This window comes from Oncorhynchus keta, chromosome 10, assembly GCF_023373465.1.
Source record: "Oncorhynchus keta strain PuntledgeMale-10-30-2019 chromosome 10, Oket_V2, whole genome shotgun sequence".
Classification (NCBI taxonomy): domain Eukaryota; kingdom Metazoa; phylum Chordata; class Actinopteri; order Salmoniformes; family Salmonidae; genus Oncorhynchus; species Oncorhynchus keta.
Genome location: NC_068430.1, coordinates 70756504 through 70783617, shown reverse-complemented (window position 1 = coordinate 70783617; position 27114 = coordinate 70756504). Strand labels below are relative to the sequence as shown.

The following is a 27114-nucleotide window of genomic DNA, read 5'->3' as shown; positions in this document are numbered from 1 at the left end:
GCCTCGGAAAGAGTGTGTGTTTCTGGCAGACCTGGGTTCCAATACTATTTGAAATAAAATCAAGTACTTTAGCTGGGCTTGACTGAGTTTGCCAGTTGAAATGGAACTAATGATAAAGTCCCATCCAACTGGCACCACTGGCAGACTAAAACAAACACAAAGATTTCATATAGTATTTGAACCCAGGTCTGATAAGTGGGGACTGGCTGTCCAAGCCCTCATAAGACACAGCGGTATGTATGTGTTAGAATGTGTGTGTGTGTGTGTGTGTATCTGGCAGAGTGGGGACGGACGTACACACGGGACCTCTTCTAGAGCCGGAGGAGGATGGAACTAAAAGCACAAAAGAACTCCCGGGACACACATCAAACTGGAGAAAACATTTAAGAGGCATGGCATGCATGCTCAAACACACGCACACACATGCACACGCACACACACACACACACACAATGAGGGGAGAATGATCCATGCCGGCAAGAGTAGAAAGACAGACACAAATACACATCTACACATAATGTACACATCTACACATACTGTACACATCTACATATACTGTACAACTCTACACACACCGTACACCTCTATACACACTGTACACATCTACATATACTGTAAACATCTACACACACTGTACACCTCTACACATCTACATATACTACACACATCTACACACACTGTACATCTCTACACACACTGTACACATCTACATATACTGTACAACTCTACACACACCGTACACCTCTATACACACTGTACACATCTACATATACTGTAAACATCTACACACACTGTACACCTCTACACATCTACATATACTGTAAACATCTACACACACTGTACACCTCTACACATCTACATATACTATACACATCTACACACACTGTACACCTCTACACACACTGTACACCTCTACACACACTGTACACCTCTACACACACTGTACACCTTTATACACACTGTACACATCTACATATACTGTACAACTCTACACACACCGTACACCATCTACACACACTGTACACATCTACACACACTGTACACATTTACACACACTGTACACATCTACACACACTGTACACATCTACACACACTGTACACATCTACACACACAGTACACATCTACACACACTGTACACATCTACACATGAACAGAAAAGCAGGACAAACTATGTATTTTGCCTAACTGTAAACATTCTATTTTAGTCTAGTTGCTGGATGACAATTGTTCACTATTGTGAAAAATGAAATTCACATAAGCACCACTATGGCCTACTCCACACATGCCCTACTACAGTAGCTATGTTGGTCTATTGTACTTCAAACTAGGATTGCTTAGGATTCAAACCTTCTCAAACAGCCTAATTCAAACTCTGTGATGTAACACAATCAGATCAAGCCCTATGTGACTCCTGAGAAGCAGCTGACTAGTAGAATCGGGTGTGTTGGAGTAGGGTTAGAACAAAATCCTACAGGAAGATAGCTCTTCAGAGGGAGGGTTGACCCCCCCCGCCCCCCACCCCCCCTAATTTCCATGGGTCACCAAGATTGCTGCCCAGTGACCAAGCCATGGAGCCACCGCCACAACCCCTAGCCATCACTGTCGTGCCTCCCAGGCTTGTGAGAACCTCTCCCTGAACCTTCTGAGACTGTGTGCTCTTTTCCACCATTCCCAGGTTTATTTATGGAAGGTGCAGTTTGTCATATTTTTCCATAGCGTAATTTCTACCCTATAAATACATCCCGTAAAGCTGCAGGGCATGTCTATCTGTCCTGGACAATGATCAGCCCTCTCTCTCGCTCTCTCTCCAAATATTTCAGCTTTGACAAATATAGTGTAATCTCTGTGGCGATGGGAACCCATTGGATAACTAACAACTTTATTTGAAATCCAGAGTTTCCATGCTAAAGCCATCTTGAGTTGGACCCATTTTTCCATCGACATGGACAGCTAAGAAGACAGTTGAACTCTGGAGTAGTAGCTATAAATGGACTATTTTTAGCATATTTTTAGTATCTCAGTAGGCAAATATTTAGGCTACAACTTTGTGCGTCTCATAATAAGATATTATAGGTCAGTAGAGGTACTGAGGTACTTCGTGTTATCAGAAGCCTATTGGTTGTTGTGGGGCTTATCAGCCTCTTTTGTGTGCATTTCACCTTGAAGTTCCCACTGATAGGAGGAATGTAAATATTAGGATTGGCATATGAGGCATTTCTATATTGATGTCATGATAATGAATCTCATTATTGGAATTAAAGGCCAAGTACAGTCAAAAACATGATATTCCTGTGTTTCATATATATTTCCAGACTATGAGGTTGGAATAATACTGTGCAATTTTGAAAATGATGATAATTTAGCATCAGAGCTGTTTAAAAATTCCACCTGAAACTTCAACTTCAGAGTTTTGACCTGCATGGTGACATCATCAGGCGGTAAATTAGTTCGTAGACCAATGGGAAAGAGAGCTCCAAACCTCTCTGCCAACAACAGCTAGAAATGTCTATTTGCTAAGAAACTATGTTTGTTTTCAATTCAAATGGTCAAAAAGACACAAACACAGTAAAGTCATTCAATCTGACCCAGAAAAGAATTGATGTGGAGATAAAAATGGCTGCATTGGACCTTTAAAAGCCAAGGAGACAGAAAGCCTTGTTGACAGAAAGCCTTGTTGACAGAAAGCCAAGGAGACAGAAAGCCTTGTTGACAGAAAGCCAAGGAGACAGAAAGCCTTGTTGACAGAAAGCCAAGGAGACAGAAAGCCTTGTTGACAGAAAGCCAAGGAGACAGAAAGCCAAGGAGACAGAAAGCCTTGTTGACAGAAAGCCAAGGAGACAGAAAGCCTTGTTGACAGAAAGCCAAGGAGACAGAAAGCCTTGTTGACAGAAAGCCAAGGAGACAGAAAGCCAAGGAGACAGAAAGCCTTGTTGACAGAAAGCCAAGGAGACAGAAAGCCAAGGAGACAGATAGCCAAGGAGACAGAAAGCCAAGGAGACAGAAAGCCTTGTTGACAGAAAGCCAAGGAGACAGAACGCCTTGTTGACAGAAAGCCAAGGAGACAGAAAGCCAAGGAGACAGATAGCCAAGGAGACAGAAAGCCAAGGAGGCAGAAAGCCTGTATGACAGAAAGCCAAGGATTTACAGAAAGCTTTTTTTGGCAGAATAAAGACACTGTAAAGACAGGCAAGGGGACAGAAAGCCTTGTTGACAGAAAGCCAAGGGACAGAAAGCCAAGGAGACAGATAGCCAGGAGACAGAAAGCCAAGGAGACAGAAAGCCTTGTTGACAGAAAGCCAAGGAGAGGGAACGCCTTGTTGACAGAAAGCCAAGGAGACAGAAAGCCAAGGAGACAGATAGCCAAGGAGACAGAAAGCCTCCTAGTTCATTTGAGAAAAAAGCCTAAAGGAAAGTTTAAAGGATTGGCCTTGGACTGAAATAAAGCCAACAGAAAGCCAAGGAGACAGAACGCCTTGATGACAGAAAGCCAAGGGAGACAGAAAGCCAAGGAGACAGATAGCCAAGGAGACAGAAAGCCTTGACACACACAGAAAGCACAAGGAGACAGAAAGCCAAGGAGACAGATACAAGGAGACAGAAAGCCAGGAGACAGAAAGCCTTGTTGACAGAAAGCCAAAGACAGAACCCTATGTTGACAGAAAGCCACCAGACAGAAAGCCAAGGAGACAGATAGCCAAGGAGACAGAAAGCCAAGGAGTCAAGAAAGCTGGCTGAAAAAGCCCACACTGGGAAAGTAGCTTTATTTCAACCTAAGACTAAAGACACTGTAAAGACAGGCAACCTGGGCCCACAGCGGTCACAGTGGTTAGCCCAGTGTTGGACTAGTAACCGGAAGGTTGCCACAGTTCAAACCCAACCGAGCTGACAAGGTGTCGTTCTACCCACCTCAAACAGGCAGTTAACCCACTGTTCCACAGGTCAACCAAAAGCACAAAATAAAAAAATGTTCCAACACTGTGTCTGGTTTATAAAGGTAAAAAAACCTTAAAAAATTGTCAATGCATCACCACATTCAACCTAAGCCTTACCACTTAGAATCAACCAAACCCAACACAGTAGGTTCCTTCAACCTAAAGTAGGGAGACACTGGAGCACAGCCATTATCACATAGGGATACTCAACCAGTATACATTCACACTCAAATTTCTCCCTATATCACAAAACCACCAGATTCTCTTTTCCCATGTCAACCTAAACCCACACTAGTTAATTTGAAAAATAACCTAAACCTTTAAGTTTAAAGGATTCAACCTAAAGCCCACATCAACCTGGGAAAAGCCTACACTTCAACCTAATGACTCAAACACTCCACTGATAACAGAAATCTCAACCTAAAGCCCACACTCTCAACCACGCCCACACACGCAACCTAAAGCACACACTCACAACCAAAGCCCACACTCTCAACCAAAGCCCACACACACACACTCAACACACACACACTCACACACACTAAAGCCCACACTCACAACACACACCCACACACACAAAAAGCCCAAAACCTGCATTCCAACAGCCTGTTTTGGTCATTGTCAATGACATCACCATATTCAAGCCAGTGTCAAAAGCCCACACTCTCAACCTAAAGTGTACACTCTCAACCTAAAGCCCACACTCTCAAATATAGAAAATCAACCGGAAAATCTATATTTTCCCAGAATATCCCCACAAATAGTTTGTAACTCCACTCTTAACCTAAGCCCACACTATTAACCTAAAGCCCACACTATTAACCTAAAGCCCACACTCTCAACCTAAAGCCCACACTCTCAACCTAAAGCCCACACTCTCAACCTAAAGCCCACACTCTCAACCTAAAGCCCACACTCTCAACCTAAAGCCCACACTCTCAACCTAAAGCCCACACTCTCAACCTAAAGCCCACACTCTCAACCTAAAGCCCACACTCTCAACCTAAAGCCCACACTCTCAACCTAAATCCCACACTCTCAACCTAAAGCCCACACTCTCAACCTAAATCCCACACTCTCAACCTAAAGCCCACATTCTCTACCTAAAGCCCACACTCTCAACCTCAACCAAAAGCCCACACTCTCAACCTAAAGCCCACACTCTCCCACACTCTCAACCTAAAGCCCACACTCTCAACCTAAAGCCCACACTCTCAACCTAAAGCCCACACTCTCAACCTAAAGCCCACACTCTCAACCAAAAGCCCACACTCTCAACCTAAAGCCCACACTCTCAACCTAAAGCCCACACTCTCAACCTAAAGCCCACACTCTCAACCTAAAGCCCACACTCTCAACCTAAAGCCCACACTCTCAACCTAAAGCCCACACTCTCAACCTAAAGCCCACACTCTCAACCTAAAGCCCACACTCTCAACCTAAAGCCCACACTCTCAACCTAAAGCCCACACTCTCAACTGAAAGCCCACACTCTCAACCTAAAGCCCACACTCTCAACCTAAAGCCCACACTCTCAACCTAAAGCCCACACTCTCAACCTAAAGCCCACACTCTCAACCTAAAGCCCACACTCTCAACCTAAAGCCCACACTCTCAACCTAAAGCCCACACTCTCAACCTAAAGCCCACACTCTCAACCTAAAGCCCACACTCTCAACTGAAAGCCCAGTCTAGTGTTGTTGTCCCAACAACATTATGGCATTTAGAATGACATAGATTCACCTGGGAGCCTAATTCCATCTAAATAGAATTATTAGAATGCGTAAAGCCCCTTAGACAACGCTTATTGACTTGAATTGGGGTGCCCGTTCTAGTAAATCTATATCTATGGTTAAGGCTTCTCACAGTCATAGCCCCTTGCTGGTCATTAAGGGGTCGTAGGGAGCGAGGAGGTCCACATCCCCCTGTATCCCAAAAACCACCCCTTTGTCCTGGATTGTGCAATTGTTCACTACTCCCCACAGATGTAATGGTGTGTGCTAGAAGGAGTATCCACCATATTTATTATACCAGGCATCTTCCTTCCATGAATCCATGAAGGGAAAAAGTACACACTTTGGGAGAAAGAAGGGAACAAGTGCACACTTTGGGAGAAATGGGTGATTATTGGGACGCAGACCTCTCTCTGTTTGTTTGAACGGGGCAGTACAGATGTAGGATCTTAATTTGAGCCAGTTTACTACAGCAGGAAAATAATGCCGCAAAAGGAAATGTGAATTATTATGTGGATTATAATTAATGAACATGTGTTTAGGGGTTGGTCAATTTTTTTATAAGAGAAAATCAAGTCTGAAATGTAAAAGTGGAAATTAAAAACTTCAGAAGTCTTTTTAACCCTGCAACAGGGTGATCAAATTAACATCCTACATCTGTGGCGGCAGTGGTAGGCGGCGTTACACTCTAAGAAAACACACTGAACTGGCATGGTTGTTCATTCATATAGAGGCCAGACAAGGAGTATTCTCAGCTGGCTGCGTTTGTTGTTTAAAACACCCTGTGATGCGTGTTGAGATTTCAAGGTCTTTCAGTCATGGGGAGCAAGAGAAGCATCAATGGGAAACTTGTGATGAGAGATGAATGACAATGAATGAAGGGACAGATAGATAGTCAGGTGGTGCTTTGGTTTACAAAGATGTGAATCAGTGAGCGGCAACGCAAGCATTTCGCTACACCCGCAATAACATCTGCCGAACACGTGTATGTGACCAATACATTTTATTTGATTTATCACAAGATAGTGACAGTAAGTATATATATTTTAAACTGCCCTGTATGGCCAGTGTCAGTTGATATCCTCACTGCAATCTAACACTGAGGCTGTGTTCACTCATCTAGAGTGCCCTGGCTTTTTGGAGAATATCTGCATTTTGAGTCTGTGATAGGGTTGGAATAATAACTTTAATTCAGCACCTCCACCTGATCCAGCGAGCTCACAGACAGTGACTCTGACTCCCTAACACCTTTATCACAGTTAACCCCCCCTCTTTTCTCTCCCCGGACTCTTTTCAAGTAGAGATTGCCCTTTGACCAATGCCCTTGGAGTTTCAGCCTTCCGGCAACGAACTCACACTCCATGAGATGTCTCAGAGTGACATCACGTTGTAAGTCGCTCTGGATAAGAGCGTCTGCTAAATGACTTAAATGTAAATGTAAATGTAGCTCATCACTACTGAGCATATTGTATCCTGTGAGGTGTAGGGAGGCTCTCTTTGCGCTTATCAATGACAGTCAGGGTCAATCGGGAACTCCCAGAGAGAAACTCTCTCTCTCTTTCATTAGTTCTTCCTTTCAACGCCGTTCTCCAACTCACCACAAATGGATTCCTTCGACAATACTTTGGTTTCAGTCGCTTGTGGACAACACTAACACCTTACTGGATTGACTGGAGTAAATAGTGGCCAGGCTTCTCTGAGTGAGTTGTAGAAAACACGATGATAAAGCTGGAGTAAATGCTGTAGACACACCTTTTCAACCATTGCAATTTGGGGGGGCATAGTAAGTACACAGAGTGGGGTTCATTAGTCTGAATGGGCTGATACAGACAGAAGCAATACGACAATCTAACACCTGAAAACATGCACATTCTTGGCTCGGCCTGTTTTCAGCTTTATAACTCTGTAATAATAATTAATACCTCAATAAAAACAATTAGCCGTGTCAGAAATCCTTAAAGCCAGAAGGAGCTAAGCACCAATAAAAAAGCTTTCAGACATGGCCGCGCGCGCTAAGCTGTGCTGGGAATGTGGCTGTTGGGGTCAAAATAATAACCTTGAACCAACCAAGAACATCTCGCATGTTCTGTGCTTTTTGTGTGCCTGCTCTTCAGAAAAGAGTCCCATGTGCGAGTCACAAACTTGGGGAAATGGGATCCTGAGCGATGTCTAGATTGGAATAAAAGACGTAGCATACATCCCTTCAACCCTTTATTTAGTCTTGATATATTTTGGATACTATTAGTCTTTCACAAAGATGGTGTGGAAGGATAGTGCTGCTTCACTGCTAAAATAGTGAGAAAAGCCCTCTCAGCTCTCAGCTGATTTCTAAAGCAGTGTCTTTTGGCCCTCCCTAGCACCCGTTCTCTGTTCAGGGTGTTTTTCCTCCTTTCCTCTAAATGGAGGAGAGAGAGAGAGAGAGCGAGAGAGAGCGAGAGCGAGAGCGAGAGCGAGAGCGAGAGCGAGAGAGAGAGAGAGAGAGAGAGAGAGAGAGAGAGAGAGAGAGAGAGAGAGAGAGAGAGAGAGAGAGAGAGAGAGAGAGAGAGAGAGAGAGAGAGAGAGAGAGAGAGAGAGAGAGAGAGAGAGAGAGAGAGAGAGAGAGAGAGTGTGTGCCTGGTGTTATCAATGAACCAGGGCCTTTGGTTCTTTCCAAAAAGTTGCAGCTTGGAAGGCGTCCACGGCAGGGCATTAGGCCGCGGTTTGTGTCGTTTGTAATTTATAACGTTGAGGGGAACGGGCAGGAGGACAATATGGAGGGAGTGGAGGGAGGCGGAGGGGAGAGAGAGAAGGGGTTGCAGAATCCCAAGGCAAGGCAAGTGGCTCTGGTAAAGAGTGTCAGTATGTTTCACACAGGCTGAGGTGAAGTGCAGGTCTGTGGCTACTGCTACTCTCTGGAGAACTGGCTGACTGAATATGACTGTTCTGTGGCTGGCTGACTGAATATGACTGTTCTGTGGCTGGCTGACTGAATATGACTGTTCTGTGGCTGGCTGACTGAATATGATTGTTCTGTGGCTGGTTGACTGAATATGACTGTTCTGTGGCTGGCTAACGGAATATGACTGTTCTGTGGCTGGCTGACTGAATATGACTGTTCTGTGGCTGGCTGACTGAATATGACTGTTCTGTGGCTGGTTGACTGAATATGACTGTTCTGTGGCTGGCTAACGGAATATGACTGTTCTGTGGCTGGCTGACTGACTGAATATGACTGTTCTGTGGCTGGCTGACTGAATATGATTGTTCTGTGGCTGGTTGACTGAATATGACTGTTCTGTGGCTGGCTAACTGAATATGACTGTTCTGTGGCTGGCTGACTGAATATGACTATTCTGTGGCTGACTGAATATGACTGTTCTGTGGCTGGCTGACTGAATATGACTGTTCTGTGGCTGGTTAACCGAATATGACTGTTCTGTGGCTGACTGAATATGACTGTTCTGTGGCTGACTGAATATGACTGTTCTGTGACTGGCTGACTGAATATGACTGTTCTGTGGCTGGCTGACTGAATATGACTGTTCTGTGGCTGGTTAACCGAATATGACTGTTCTGTGGCTGACTGAATATGACTGTTCTGTGGCTGACTGAATATGACTGTTCTGTGACTGGCTGACTGAATATGACTGTTCTGTGACTGGCTGACTGAATATGACTGTTCTGTGACTGGCTGACTGAATATGACTGTTCTGTGGCTGGTTAACCGAATATGACTGTTCTGTGGCTGACTGAATATGACTGTTCTGTGGCTGACTGAATATGACTGTTCTGTGACTGGCTGACTGAATATGACTGTTCTGTGACTGGCTGACTGAATATGACTGTTCTGTGACTGGCTGACTGAATATGACTGTTCTGTGACTGGCTGACTGAATATGACTGTTCTGTGACTGGCTGACTGAATATGACTGTTCTGTGGCTGGTTAACCGAATATGCCTGTTCTGTGGCTGGCTGCTCAACTGGAAAGTGAAGGAAGTCAAAAAAGTACTGGCTCTCAAATTCAGAGAAAATTGAGAGTCTTTCTAGGATGAGGACATATGCAATGTTTGGACTTACATCTACTTTAGTTAGAATAATGGAAGTGTTTGTGTGAAGTATATTCTTATTTGATTGCATTAAAGAAGACAAGGTCAGCAAAAATGTGATTCCTGTGAACATCACAAAACCAACTGAAATCAGTATCAAATGTTATTTTCAAATTTCATAAAGGTGATAGTACATGATAATAATCACCATCGTCATCATCATCATCATAATGATTATATTCATCATCATCATAACCATTATATTCATCATCATCATTATAACCATTATATTCATCATCATCATAACCATTATATTCATCATCATCATTATAACCATTATATTCATCATCATCATAACCATTATATTCATCATCATCATAACCATTATATTCATCATCATCATAACCATTATATTCATCATCATCATAACCATTATATTCATCATCATCATAACCATTATATTCATCATCATCATAACCATTATATTCATCATCATCATAACATTATATTCATCATCATCATAACCATTATATTCATCATCATCATAACCATTATATTCATCATCATCATAACCATTATATTCATCATGATCATAACCATTATATTCATCATCATCATAACAATTATATTCATCATCATCATAACCATTATATTCATCAACATCATAACCATTATATTCCTCATCATCATAACCATTATATTCATCATCATCATAACCATTATATTCATCATGATCATAACCATTATATTCATTATCATCATAACAATTATATTCATCATCATCATAACCATTATATTCATCATCATCATCATCATAACCATTATATTCATCATCATCATAACCATTATATTCATCATCATCATAACCATTATATTCATCATCATCATAACCATTATATTCATCATCATCATAACCATTATATTCATCATCATCATCATCATAACCATTATATTCATCATCATTATAACCATTATATTCATCATCATCATAACCATTATATTCATCATCATCATAACCATTATATTCATCATCATCATAACCATTATATTCATCATCATCATAACCATTATATTCATCATCATCATTATAACCATTATATTCATCATCATCATAACAATTATATTCATCATCATCATAACCATTATATTCATCATCATCATAACCATTATATTCATCATCATCATCATAACCATTATATTCTTCATCATCATAACCATTATATTCATCATCATCATAACCACTATATTCATTATCATCATAACCATTATATTCATCATCATCATAACCATTATATTCATCATCATCATAACCACTATATTCATTATCATCATAACCATTATATTCATCATCATCATCATAACCATTATATTCATCATTATCATCATAACCATTATATTCATCATCATCATAACCACTATATTCATTATCATCATAACCATTATATTCATCATCATCATAACCATTATATTCATCATCATCATAACCACTATATTCATTATCATCATAACCATTATATTCATCATCATCATAACCATTATATTCATCATCATCATCATAACCATTATATTCATTATCATCATAACCACTATATTCATTATCATCATAACCATTATATTCATTATCATCATAACCATTATATTCATCATCATCATAACCATTATATTCATCATCATCATAACCACTATATTCATTATCATCATAACCATTATATTCATCATCATCATCATAACCATTATATTCATCATTATCATCATAACCATTATATTCATCATCATCATAACCACTATATTCATTATCATCATAACCATTATATTCATCATCATCATAACCATTATATTCATCATCATCATAACCACTATATTCATTATCATCATAACCATTATATTCATCATCATCATAACCACTATATTCATTATCATCATAACCATTATATTCATCATCATCATAACCACTATATTCATTATCATCATACACTTTGCCTTCTTGATAATGATGGCGTAAAATGTAACCTGCCATAATGATAATATCTTCAAGCCACAACCACATGGAAAACAAACACGTCCTCATCTTTACTCCCAAGAGAAACATTAGGAGATGGCATAATCTTGGGCACAACCCGAGACATTTCTCTCAGGGCAGGATCAAGCCATTTGATCCGGTACTAGATCCACAACATCAAGAGTCCAAAATGTAAATCCTGAAGCAGAAAACTGTACGGGTTCTGAAAACAATTGACTGGGCCAAAATGCAATCCACACAAACAATATACCCGAGGTATGACGTAGGTTGTAAGGACAGAGGACAGAGGGGCTTGCTGTTGGTCTATGAGCAAAAACAAAGCTCCAATAGTAGACCAAACACAGACTGTGTGTGTGGTACACATTGTGCAGAAACCAGGTTTGCATTACAGAAATAGTAAACATCAAATGGGGGCTCGTCCAGGATGTCATTGGATTCAGAAAGCAAGGGGTTTGGGATAGACATAGGTATGTAAAAGTCTGCAAACAGCAGTATTATCATTACTAGGGAGTCCCACCACAACAACCCTAGTACTGCTTAACTGATGACCCACTGGGTACATTCTTAGATAAAGGGTTCCAAAAGGGTTATTCGGCCGTCCCTATAGGAGAACCCTTTTTGCTTCCAGGTAGGAGCCTTTTGGGTTCCATGTAGTACCCTCTGTAGAAAGGGTTCAACATGCAAACCAAAAGGGTTCTACCTACAATCAAAAGGGTTCTTCAAAGGGTTATCCTATGGGGACAGACAAAAAACCCTTTTAGGTTCTAGATATCACCTTTTTTTTCAAATAGTGTACATAGTACAAGTCAAGGTAGTCGTACATGGTGACAAACCACTGGTTAGTGGGAAGGTGGGGACCTTCCTGATGGAATGTTCTTCTCTACTTGAACCTCTAAGTCTATAAAGCCTGTTGACGCTTTCACCCAGATTATGATGGGAAAAAAATGTATCAAAACATATACAGTGCCTTGGGAAAGTATTCCCGACCCCTTGACTTTTCCCACATTTTGTTCCATTACAGCCACATTCTAAAATGTATTAAATTGTTTTTTTCCCCTCATCAATCTACACACAATAACCCATAATGACAAAGCAAAAACAGGTTTTTAGAAATTGTTGCTACTTTATTAAAAGTTTAAAACTGAAATATCACATTTACGCATTTATCACATTAAGTATTCAGACCCTTTACTCAGTACTTTGTTGAAGCACCTTTGGCAGCGATTACACCCTTGAGTCTTCGTGGGTATGACGCTACAAGCTTGGCACAACTGTATTTTGGAATTTCTCGCATTCTTCTCTACAGAGCTTCTCAAGCTCTGTCAGGTTGGATCGGGAGCGTTGCTGCACAGCTATTTTCAGGTCTCTCCAGAGATGTTCAATCGGTTTCAAGTCCGGGCTCTGGCTGGGCAACTCAAGGACATTCAGAGACTTGTCCTGAAGCGTCTCCTGCGTTGTCTTGGCTGCGTGCTTAGGGTCGTTGAACCTTCACCCCAGTCTGAGGTCCTGAGGGCTCTGCAGCAGGTTTCCATCAAGGATCTCTCTGTACTTTGCTCTGTTCATATTTGCCTTGATCCTGACTAGTCTCCCAGTCCCTGCCGCTGGAAAAGCATCCCCACAGCATGATGCTGCCACCACCGTGCTTCACCGTAGGGATGGTGCCAGGTTTTCTCCAGATGCGACGCTTGGAATTCAGGCCAAAGAGTTGGTTTCATCAGACCAGAGAATCTTGTTTCTCATTGTCTGAGAGTCTTTCGGTGTCTTTTGGAAAACTCCAAGTGGGCAGTCATGTGCCTTTTACTAAGGATTGGATTCCTTCTGGCCACTCTACCATAAAGACCTGATTTGTGGAGTGCTGGAGAGATGGTTGTCCTTCTGGAAGGTTCTCCCATCTCCACAGAGGAACTCTAGAGCTCTGTCAGAGTGACCATCGGGTTCTTGGTCACCTCCCTGACCAAGGCCATTCTCTTCTTATTGCTCAGTTTGCCCGGGCGTCCAGCTCTTGGAAGAGTCTTGACGGTTCCACACTTCTTCCATTTAAGAATGATGGAGGCCACTGTGTTCTTGGGGATCTTAAATGCTGCAGATATTTTTTGTTACCCTTCCTCAGATTTGTGCCTCGACACAATCCTGTCTCGGAGTTCTACGGATAATTCCTTGGACCTCATGGCTTGGTTTTTGCTCTGACATGCACTGTCAACTGTGGTACCTTAATCATGTCCAATCAATTGATTTGACCATAGGTGGACTCCAATCAAGTTGTAGAAACATCTTAAGGGTGATCAATTGAAACAGGATGCACCTGAGCTCAATTTCGAGTCTCATAGCAAAGGGTCTGAATACTTATTTAAATAAGGTATCTGTTTTTTAAATATTTTTAATACATTTGCAAAAATGTCTAAAAACTATTTTATCTTTGTCATTATGGAGTATTGTGTGTAAATTGCTGAGGAAATGCTTTTTTTTATCTATTTAAGAATAAGGCTGTAAAGCAATAACATGTGAAAAAAGTCAAGGGGTCTGAATACTTTCCTAAAGCACTGGAGAAAGGGATCGTAAGGGATTGATTTGCGTGATAGAATTATTTTCTCTGTACAACGGCCTATCCACCTTCTGTGGGAAGTAGGCGTCCTTGATTAGCCTACATATCATCAGACTCAAAACCGCTAAAGTCACACTTCTGGGAATAACATGCGCTCAGACTTTATAATAAGCTACATTACTGGAATCCATGTTGGTAAGACAAAACCAAACTTACTGGACCTACGGATATGAATCACAAGAGCCAAATTCCATGATGCACGTGTGGTGTGCCCAACACACTGTCATCATGACCTCACATTACCACACGACTTTGCCTTTTACAGAATTATTCGTATTAGAAGGAATTAGAATAGCTAATTCAGTTTTGGTTTCATTTCAATAGCATAATTCTTTCAATATGACATTTAGAGAAGGACATTGATAATTCAAGAGACTACAGACATAGACAGTATCATTACACTTTGCTGGTCAAAATAACTAGCTGCATCTGTGAAACGATATTTGTTCTGGCCGAGTTGTACGGAACGCTAGTAGCACTGCCATTATGCCAGCCCACAGAAATCAAAGAGTTAGCCTTACTCTGATCAGACTACAATTCCAGACTTCTCTGAGCTCATTTCAAAAGCCAACTTTAAAGTGTTCCACAGCAAAGCTACTGACATAAAAAAATTTAAAAACTGTTTCAATACCCCAGTTCACTACACAGGAACAATGTCTGATTCATGAAGCGAACTCTTACAATCCCATAATAAGAATTCCATTGATGCATCAGCATCAAAAGAAATAGAATGAGCAGAAGCAGAACACTACTATTTTGAGGATCGACCACATCTTGAGGAACTGCAACAGAGGGTGGGATCAAAAGGCAATCGAAGATAAGACAACTGCGAGTTCAGTTCAGTTGGTTTGTGGCAGGGACGGTATGGCTCTGCCATGTTGCCTGCATCTATCCAGTCCTTCAGGATAAGCAGGTGAGGAGATTAGATATGCCATAACATACCTTTGTCTATTATTTCCTATTGGTGAATCTCCAGCGGGAGTACGTCACTGTTCTCAAGACCCGGCGGAGGTGCTGTACGGACGTGCTAAAGCATTATGTTGATTTTCTAACACAGCTTCTAATACAGGCCTGCCAAGTAGGACAAATTTGGAGTATCGCGCTTTTTCAACTCATGCCAAGTTTCACAGGTTAACGACCGATTAACGACTGTTTATATGTGTGGATCACAAGAACAGTAGTAATACCTTATTGTGTAATTAATTACATTAAGTAACAACTGACATATTTCAACGGAACAATACTCAAGTGCCTTCTGGGTAAGGATGGCTTTTTTAGGAAAGACCGCAATTCATCGTGACTACACAAAAATAGCGGTAAATGTATGAGTTTGCTTCTGCCCTTAATACTGTAATACAAGAAGCCATTTAAGGTGTGCACCTGGCCTTTAAAAAGTCTACTCCATGTTATAGTAGAATTTGAGGAATGTAGGCCATTTGAAAAGCCTGGCTTTGAACACAACCGGCTCAAACAAACTGATCACAGAAGTGTATTTATTCTCAACAGACCTGGGTTCAATAGAGTAGTCACAATAAATGCAAACCATGCCAATCTGGCACTCCAGGCAGCCTAAAGAAAACACTCAAAGTACTAAAACAACAAAAAAATATTTGAACCGAGGTCTGATTCTCAGAACTACTTCAAACCGATCATCTAGCTACAGTACGTTCTACGCTTTCGTTGAACACGTCAAGCTTGCCAAAACATGCCTAGTTTGAGTTGGGAAAAAAAAACGGAGGTAAAATTAACTCTTGTTTAGTGAGACAAGAGCGACTAAAACCGAGACAACCAATCCACATTAAGGTGAAGCATGTAATCAATAGACAAAGTAAAAAGTCTTGAAGGAAAAGTCACGCTGTGTTCAAAGGGGTATCCCTCACCAGGAGCCATTCCTGTCCAACTGCCAACATGACGCCATTTAATCCCACCTCTTATTTCGCCATTATAAATAAGCACAAGAACTGTAACCAGGTGAACAAACGCTCAAGCACAGCTTTATTTGCTGCCGAGAATTGAAAACCACATTTGTGAAACGATATGAATTCGAAAAGCGTCTGCTGAAGCAATATCCCTGAAAGTGTTAAAATACTTCAATATCAACTAGGTTAGTTTCACTTTAAGACAAAATGGAAGGAGAAAGGCGGCTGTGGAGGCTGCTGAATCTGAATTAAGCATAGATTGGCCTATATTGCAGGAAAGGGGCGAACTAGTTCAATACCTGCCAGGGCTCATGTAGCCTCTAGTACACTGTTAAAATGAAGTGCTTTATAATATCAACACTAGTGGCGACTGTGCTGCCACCAACTCAAAGGAGACGAAACCTGAACTTTTCTGGGGTATTGAAACACATCAACCTGATTGACACATCAACACCAACACATCAACACCAATTGATCAAGCATTGTGCAACACCTTGCCAGGGGCTGGGAGCACTTCTGGAAAAGGTTGAAAACACTATTTTGATGTTTCAAGTTCTGTTTAGTGCGGAATTTTGGCAGGCATGGGGGTTACATTACATCAAACATTGCAGGATTCTGTATTTGCCTCTACCGTAAAAAGTTTCATCATTGAACGTCATTTTGCCTGACAATTTTGATATCCATTCATTATTATCCATTACACCTCATGGCATAACAAGTTGCTTAATATTAATATAGAAGTATACATTTCTTTCTTCAAACATGCATGTGTAAAAGAATCATAAAATCGAAAATGTTGAATTACCCACAATCCTCTAATAACTGAGCCACGTGGGAAGATGGGAAATGCAAGTAGAATAAAACCAGACTTCTGAATAGTTAAACACATACATTTTCTCTATCTTTGGTTATCCTCATATGAAATATCTTACATTTTGAGAAACATTAAGTTGGATTTATTCTTACAATTTTTTGGTTAAATTAAATTAACAAATCATTGAAACAACTCAATATTAGGAAGGTGTTCCTAATGGTAGGTATACTCAGTTTAGTCTGCAACAAATATATATTTTGTGTGTTTTGATGCTGCCGTTTACATGCACAGAAAACCCCCCAAAAGTGTTTTCACAGCACTATCTTAACAACACCCAAATTTAAATTTAAGAACCACTTTGGGTGTTTCAGAGTGCTTTTATTCTGTTTTAAAACACTATCTGTGTCGTTCTGTTTTTACAGTGTAGTCTACACTGGAGGCCTCTTTCTCAACCCCAATCAAGAACATACAGCACATAGTATTCTAGTTATATGTGAGACATAAAAAGACATGAGTGGAATGGAGCAGAACTGGAAAACGAGGAATGTCACTTTCGAGGAACGATGGCGATGCGCTGCTTAGTTTGAACGACAGCTGTCCTTCCCACCTGCAGTGGCTGGCACTAGGCCAAGTTACACTGTCCAAGGTTATGGAGTTCATAAGATTAAAATCAACCCTCTGTGTGTGTGTGTGTGTGTGTGTGTGTGTGTGTGTGTGTGTGTGTGTGTGTGTGTGTGTGTGTGTGTGTGTGTGTGTGTGTGTGTGTGTGTGTGTGTGTGTGTGTGTGTGTGTGTGTGTGTGTGTGTGTGTGTGTGTGTGTGTGTGTGTGATTCAAGACACAAGCAGAAGGCGATCCTCGATCTACCTTTGTAAATATGTCACGTGTCTGGGAAATATGACAACATAAGACTAGTAAAACTTAAAGGGGGTGCAACAAAGGGGGTGCAACAAAGGGAGTGACATTCATTCGTTCAAAAAACAAGACTGGACATGAGTGTGATTGGCCCCATTCTGTGTGTGCTACTCAGGTTCATCCCAAAGGGCACACTTTGACCCACTCGTTAACACACTACTAGTAGTCTCTAATTGTCGCTAATTGTCACTGTCACTAAGTGTCACTACTAGTCGCTAATTGTCACAAATTGTTGCAATCCAACAGAAACTAACAAAAGGGTTCAGAAGTTTCCAAGGGGTTGTCTGTCTCGATTTAAAGGTCTAGGATGACGATAGTGGCTTAGGTTAAGCCACCAACCTGAACCTTAGCATGGGGGCATAGTATTAAGAACTGCCACCACTGGGTTTTTTTTAGTTTCTTGTGCTCCTTCTCACTCTTCAGGTGGAAGCTGGTTTACTTCACAGTTTCAGTGCAGAAAGTGAAAGCCTCCTCTTCAACCACAAACAGAGCCAGCAAGAAACGGCTAATTCAGAATCCTGAAAAACCTGAGTTCAAAAGTTAAACCAATTACACTTTTCATGTGCTTTACACTGAGTATACCTAACATTAGGAACACTCCTTGCCCTCAGAACACCTCAATTCGTTGAGGCGTGGACTCTACAAGGTGTCGAAAGCGTTCCACAGGGATGCTGACCCATGTTGACTCCAATGCCTTCCACAGTTGTGTCAAATTGGCTGGATGTCCTCTGGATGGTGGACCATTCTTGATACACAAGGGAAACGGTTGAGCGTGGAAAAACCCAGCAACAGTGGAGTTCTTGACACAAACCGGTGCGCCTGGTACCTACTACCATACCCCGTTCAAAGGCATTTAAACCTTTTGTCTTGCCCATTCACTCTCTGAATGGCACACATACACAATCCATGTCTCAATTGTCTCAAGGCTTAAAAATCCTTCTTTAATCTGTCTCCTCCCCTTCATCTACACTGACTGAAGTGGATTTAACAAGTGACATCAATAAGGGATTATAGTCTTCACCTGGTCAGTCGATGTCATGGAAAGAGCAGGTGTTCTTAATGTTTTTTCCACTCAGTGTATCTCTAACGTATGTAGCTGTTGGAGCAGATGTGGCGGGAGGCTTTTTTCTTTCTTTCTTCAACCCAACTTCAGGTGGCTGTGCAGCAACCAGCTCCACAAGAGGCAGTCAAATTAATTAACACTGACTTACAATACAAAGCACTTTGAACCGAGTGTGGTGCCGTGACTAGAGGCAGATTGACGAGAAACTTTGACCTCCCTTCCTCAGGATTTACAACCGCTCCAGAGGTTGGACGGAAGGAAGGCGAGTTCCCTCTGGAGCAGAGCCAAGAACAGGATCCCAAAGACCACACTGGCACCTGGCCTCGTGGCCTTGCTGGGAGGCTGGAACCTGGAGGACTAGGGTTTAGTCTGACGTACCTTACCTGTATGTACAATCTACAAAAAGGTTATATCTAGAACTTTAAAACTGCAATATATAACTTTTTTGGGCGAGCCAACCAAATTCACACAGAAATTGGAGTTATAGATCTGTCATTCTCATTGAAAACAAGTCCTCCCCCTCCCCCCCTCCTCCCTCTCTGCAGATGACTTCATCAACCATTTTGAAAAGAAGGTCGACGACATCCGATCCTCGTTTGCTAAGTAAAACGGCACCGCTGGTTCTGCTCACACTGCCCTACCCTGTGCTCTGACCTCTTTCTCCCCTCTCTCTCCAGATGAAATCTCGCGTCTTGTGACGGCCGGCCGCCCAACAACCTGCCCGCTTGACCCTATCCCCTCCTCTCTTCTCCAGACCATTTCCGGAGACCTTCTCCCTTACCTCACCTCGCTCATCAACTCATCCCTGACCGCTGGCTACGTCCCTTCCGTCTTCAAGAGAGCGAGAGTTGCACCCCTTCTGAAAAAAACCTACACTCAATCCCTCCGATGTCAACAACTACAGACCAGTATCCCTTCTTTCTTTTCTCTCCAAAACTCTTGAACGTGCCGTCCTTGGCTAGCTCTCCCGCTATCTCTCTCTGAATGACCTTCTTGATCCAAATCAGTCAGGTTTCAAGACTAGTCATTCAACTGAGACTGCTCTTCTCTGTATCACAGAGGCGCTCCACACTGCTAAAGCTAACTCTCTCTCCTCTGCTCTCATCCTTCTAGACCTATCGGCTGCCTTCGATACTGTGAACCATCAGATCCTCCTCTCCACCCTCTCCGAGTTGGGCATCTCCGGCGCGGCCCACGCTTGGATTGCGTCCTATCTGACAGGTCGCTCCTACCAGGTGGCGTGGCGAGAATCTGTCTCCTCACCACGCGCTCTCACCACTGGTGTCCCCCAGGGCTCTGTTCTAGGCCCTCTCCTATTCTCGCTATACACCAAGTCACTTGGCTCTGTCATAACCTCACATGGTCTCTCCTATCATTGCTATGCAGACGACACACAATTAATCTTCTCCTTTCCCCCTTCTGATGACCAGGTGGCGAATCGCATCTCTGCATGTCTGGCAGACATATCAGTGTGGATGACGGATCACCACCTCAAGCTGAACCTCGGCAAGACGGAGCTGCTCTTCCTCCCCGGGAAGGACTGCCCGTTCCATGATCTCGCCATCACGGTTGACAACTCCATTGTGTCCTCCTCCCAGAGCGCTAAGAACCTTGGCGTGATCCTGGACAACACCCTGTCGTTCTCAACTAACATCAAGGCGGTGGCCCGTTCCTGTAGGTTCATGCTCTACAACATCCGCAGAGTACGACCCTGCCTCACACAGGAAGCGGCGCAGGTCCTAATCCAGGCACTTGTCATCTCCCGTCTGGATTACTGCAACTCGCTGTTGGCTGGGCTCCCTGCCTGTGCCATTAAGCCCCTACAACTCATCCAGAACGCCGCAGCCCGTCTGGTGTTCAACCTTCCCAAGTTCTCTCACGTCACCCCGCTCCTCCGCTCTCTCCACTGGCTTCCAGTTGAAGCTCGCATATGCTACAAGACCATGGTGCTTGCCTACGGAGCTGTGAGGGGAAACGGCACCTCAGTACCTCCAGGCTCTGATCAGGCCCTACACCCAAACAAGGGCACTGCGTTCATCCACCTCTGGCCTGCTCGCCTCCCTACCACTGAGGAAGTACAGTTCCCGCTCAGCCCAGTCAAAACTGTTCGCTGCTCTGGCCCCCCAATGGTGGAACAAACTCCCTCACGACGCCAGGACAGCGGAGTCAATCACCACCTTCCGGAGACACCTGAAACCCCACCTCTTTAAGGAATACCTAGGATAGGATAAGTAATCCTTCTCACCCCCCCCCCCCTTAAGATTTAGATGCACTATTGTAAAGTGACTGTTCTACTGGATGTCATAAGGTGAATGCACCAATTTGTAAGTCGCTCTGGATAAGAGCGTCTGCTAAATGACTTAAATGTAAATGTAAATGTAAGAAGTGGTAGATCTGTTCTATGTGCGCAATTTCTATGCTTCCCGTTCTTAAAGCTGCACTATGCCGAAATCGCTCCGCCATTTTCTGGTTGCTAAAATTCGAAAACTTCGCCAAATATCAGTTTGTGACAAAACAATCAAGAATCGTGTAGAGAATCACTGTACCATCTAAACCGCTGTGAAATATATTTTTCCATAACCAAAAATATAGTATTTTCAGCTATGTGAAGCTGGTGTTTAAAACTGAAGGTGAAAGAGCCAGGCTGTTAGCTTTAGTTAATGAGAGCTGTGGTGGTAGATTTGTAAGTCGCTCTGGATAAGAGCGTCTGCTAAATGACTTAAATGTAAATGTAAAATAATGGGGGTTTTATGGGTCATGTTCTGGGATCACTGATGATGTCTAAAGGACTGGCCATAGGTCAGCAATATCCGATAATAGATAAGATTATCAATGCAGCTGCTGTTCTGTTCTGACCACCTTCTAGTCTGCTAATCATATCCATGTATTAATGAATCCATTAAGCAAATGCTAATGCATACCGTTGTCTACTATATTAATAGAAACCTAATTTGAAGTAATCACACCATGGTTTCTGTAAAGATTTTCATCACTGACAGAAACCTTCAAATGAATGTGACCAAATTAATGAATATGCATAATATGTAAGATATTATACATTAGCCTTCAAACAAGGCTATTATTATTTGATTTTTTCCATTAATTTACTTCTCGTTAATCGGATTTTACAATAACCCAAAACAAACACTCTAGCGATTGAATAATGAATATAAAATGCCTAATTGACATTATTTCTCTGAAAAAACGTAGTTCAGTGAAATCATAGTCATAAAAAGCTATTGACGAGATGAACATAGTCACAACCAGTCTTAAAGTTAAGTATGATAGGCCACAAAGTGTAAGTAGTATTTTTAAGTCTTGTAATGATGTAACAACCGTAATGATGTAACAACCGCAATGATATAACAACCGTAATGATGTGACAACCGTAATGATATATATCAACCGTAATGATGTAACAACCGTAATGATGTAACAAACGTAATGATGTAACAACCGTAATGATGTAAAAAATGTAATGACATAACAACCGTAATGATGTAACAACTGTAATGATGTAACAACCGTAATGATATAACAACCGTAATAATGTAACAACCGTAATGATGTAACAACCATAATGACGTAACAACCGTAATGATATAACAATCATAATGATGTAACAACCTTAATGATGTAACAACCATAATGACGTAACAACCGTAATGATATAACAACCGTAATGATGTAACAACCGTAATGATGTAACAACCTTAATGATGTAACAACCATAATGATGTAACAACCATAATGATGTAACAACCGTAATGATATAACAACCATAATGATATAATAACCATAATGATGTAACAACCGTAATGATGTAACAAACATTATGATGTAACAACCGTAATGATGTAAAAAATGTAATGACATAACAACCGTAATGATGTAACAACCGTAATGATGTAACAACCGTAATGATATAACAACTGTAATAATGTAACAACCGTAATGATGTAAGAACCGTAATTATGTAAAAAACGTAATGATATAACAACCGTAATGATATATAAACCGTAATGATATAACAACCGTAATGATGTAAGAACCGTAATGATATAACAACCGTAATGATGTAACAACCGTAATGATGTAAAAAACGTAATGATGTAACAACCATAATAATGTAACAACCGTAATGATGTAATAAAAGCAATGACGTAACAACCGTAATGACGTAACAACCGTAATGACGTAACAACCGTAATGATGTAAAAAACGCAATGATGTAACAGCCATAATAATGTAACAACCGTAATGATATAACAACCGTAATGATGTAATAAAAGCAATGACGTAACAACCGTAATGACGTAACAACCGTAATGATATAACAACCATAATGATATAATAACCATAATGATGTAACAACCGTAATGATGTAACAATTGTAATGATGTAACAACCGTAATGATGTAAAAAATGTAATGACATAACAACCGTAATGATGTAACAACCGTAATGATGTAACAACCGTAATGATATAACAACTGTAATAATGTAACAACCGTAATGATGTAACAACCGTAATGATGTAAGAACCGTAATTATGTAAAAAACTTAATGATATAACAACCGTAATGATATATCAACCGTAATGATATAACAACCGTAATGATGTAAGAACCGTAATGATATAACAACCGTAATGATGTAACAACCGTAATGATGTAACAACCGTAATGATATAACAACTGTAATAATGTAACAACCGTAATGATGTAACAACCGTAATGATGTAACAACCGTAATTATGTAAAAAACTTAATGATATAACAACCGTAATGATATATCAACCGTAATGACGTAACAACCGTAATGACGTAACAACCATGTGCACAGAAGCTGCCTGATCAAAAGTATATCGTTCCTGCTATCAACAGACATGTGTGATTGCACGTGTCAGATTGTGACGATACCAAAACGCACCTGAAGATGAAAACTTTACAAAGTGAATAACTATGTCATAAAGTGTAACTCTGTGGGTGTTAAGAGAGAGGAGTTATTCATTATTCACACGACTGCATTCCAGTGGACATGACGAAGGGAGTTAAACACCACCATCATTCAGAGGCAATGCACACAACTTAGAGTAGGGAGAGGAGGGGATTTAAGCAGGTTCTCAAACAAGATGCCCCCACCTGATAACCTTAGCACTGACGCGGTTGTACCATTCCCATGCATGAATTTCCTAATGCAAGTCACAAACCACAGAGAGGGAGAGAGGGAGGGAGAGAGGAGAGAGAGAGAGAGGAGAGAGAGGGAGAGAGAGAGAGAGAGAGAGAGAGAGAGAGAGAGAGAGAGAGAGAGAGAGAGAGAGAGAGAAAGAAAGAAAGAGAGAGAGAGAACAAGAGAGAAAGAGAGAGTGGGAGGGGGACCGTGTGAACATTAACGAGGAATGGAAGTGATGGTGAAAGATAACATGAACATTCCCCCTCTCCACTTTTTCTTTGCAGGAAATGACCCCAGAGGTGACAACAAATGCGCCCTTACATCTCTGACAAGGAATGTCAGCCAGCTACTTTAGGATGCCATTCCTCCCCACCTCACCTCGCCTCTTTTCTTTTTATTGTATCTGGGATCTTTTGTGACACCCTTCCTGATGGAGCAACGCCACAATCCATCTTCCTGAAAGTCGGGTTTCGTGGTTTGGCTTAACATCTTTGTTTATACACTTGAAACACTTGGGAGACACCTGAAGGACAGCAGGCCTTCCGTGCTATGAGGTCATTCACGTGTCTCAGTCAAGTTTTAAATGACAGTAACCTGTTATTAGACAGTAAGACACACATTACGTGACCATCTTCCAGAGGGAAAGGGTCTTCGAGCTCTCTATGATGTCATAGTATTATCATAGTAGGACATCTGATCTGGATATTATTATGTCAAGTGTGTGATATTATACGTACAGTCAAGGAACTGGGACAGTGTTGTTGCCAGAGGCAAATACCCCCTGATTGAAGGTTGTGATGTTTTCCCAACTATAAAATGCCATAAATATGTTGATATGAATAGAAATCTACAGTGGAGATGTAATACGGTGAATTGACTGCTTACTAATGAGTAGAAACACGTGTCTCTCTAGGTTATTATATCATCCGTCTGTGTTCCGATGAAACGTCATTCTCACATTTGCAATGAATCCCAGTCATCCCACATTTGGCTTGAAATGGCATGATCATTTGATTGACAGGGTACAGTTGGCCAATAGAAATGAAACCCCTCTCACCTTTCTTGAACTCCTCCAGCATGGCATCCAGCCTGGTGTCATTGAACACAAAATGCAGCTGATGGCTGTAAAACTTCGTGATGGTTTTCAGCGGTGTAGAATCATCTGGGTCGACAAACGCCAGGTCCTTCACGAACAATAGATCCACAATGTTGGACCTGTCACCCTCGAACACGGGGATGCGCGTGTAGCCGCTCTCCATAATTTCAGACATGGTGTTGAAGTCGAGGATAGCATCACCTGGAATCATAAAACAATCTCTTAGCGGGGTCATCACGTCCTCCACAGTCTTAGTCCGCAGTTCCAAGGCGCCCTGAATGATGTTCAACTCCTCTTTGACCAGATCATTGTACGGATCCGTGACTCTGAGCATCTCCAAAAGCTTCTCGCGGTTGTACACAGTGCCTATCTCTTGGCCCAAAAGGTAATCTAGAAGTTTGCTCACTGGGTATGACGCAGGGAAGGTGAGCAGCATGAAAAACTTGGTGAGGAAAATGGTGTTGGCTCCAACGGCAAGGCCATGTCTTGAGCATATGGCTTGAGGGACAATCTCTCCAAAGATGACAATTCCAATAGTTGACATCACCACAGCTATCAGCCCAGAACCTGCAATATCATCAAATAAGATAGTTAGAGTTGTATTGACGAGCACGTTGCCTAGGAGAAGTGAGCAAAGCAGGTAATTCCCTTGGCTCCTAACTGGCTCTATCTTTTTGGCATAATTCTTCTCCATCTCTGTGCCACAATTCTGAACTATTTGGAGCTCCATTGGGTCCAGTGCCATCAGTCCCAAGTTCAACCCGCTGAACATGCCTGACAGACACAGCAACATGGAAATAAAGATGACTTGAAGCCAGAAGGGGAGCAGAAACCTCTTCTCCTCCACAACTATCACTTTAGTGTCATCTCCGTCGTGGTAAATCCAGGTGTTTTCGGTCCATGGGTCGTGCAGGCCGGCGGCGTGATGAGCAGGTGTCGAGGTGGCGATGCACAGATAATACGATTTACTCCTCTCGGTTTTTCGAAGGGGTTTGACCTCGATTTCAACTACTCCCGACGTCCTGCGACTTAGAATGATGTTGGGCAAGATGATTATATCCGAGGTCCTGATACCGCAGGGATGCGCGGACGTATCCTCTTTGCTCCCGTTGTCCCCCGACAAGCTGTCGATGTCCCCGACTGGTCGGATCTGCTCGTGTTCCGTAAATGCAATTTTGGACCAGGTCTCGTTGTTTATGTTTTGCCCGTAGACCCTCAATTTGACACGAGACCGTTCACTCACCCGTAGGTAGCCCCTGTCCATAAAGGAAATGTCGTCCGTGTCCTCCAACCGGAGCCCGATGATAACCGTGTCCGACTCTACCCCGCCTTCTTTGCCACTTGTCGAGGTGACCAAACAACCGCTGACAGTTAAGAAAATCATCGTGAGAGCTCGAACCCGGCTAAGTGACGCCATTTTTGCAGAGGGTACTGGGGCCGACGGCTCAGCCATGTTGATAATGGGAAACCTCCTGAATGAAAAGAGCTTTTAAAAATCAGAGCCAATCGGAGTCCGCCTTCATCTCCACCGGGGGTCGCCGTGATTTGTGCAGCATCGGGGACCCAAGCGCTTGGTTCCACTACGAGTCCGAAACTGATTACTCCTAGAGCGAACTCGTGCCTCCCCTGATGTCCCGGAGACAGACGACGGTAGCACCCAATCCAGTGCGGCAGTTGGACGGGGGCGGAGTTTTCGCCGCAGCTCCAACGAATGAAATTCCAAAACAAGCGCACCTCACGCAAAAAAAGCCCAAGACACTTTCCTCGTGACTTTTTCGAATGGATTTCAGGGGAAACCAATACATAATTAATTGGTGGGT

At 42.2% G+C, this 27114-nt stretch overlaps 1 protein-coding gene across 2 annotated transcripts in view; it reads right to left on the bottom strand.

Moving 5' to 3' along the window:
• Positions 1-27114, bottom strand: part of LOC118389416 (metal transporter CNNM2-like) — a 65350-nt gene extending 38236 nt beyond the window's left edge. For both annotated transcript variants that reach the window (XM_052527809.1, XM_052527808.1), the window contains exon 1: positions 25256-27114. In XM_052527809.1, coding sequence (XP_052383769.1) covers positions 25256-26747 — 1492 coding nt within the window. In that variant the 5' untranslated portion in view covers positions 26748-27114. The remainder of the gene's footprint in view (positions 1-25255) is intronic.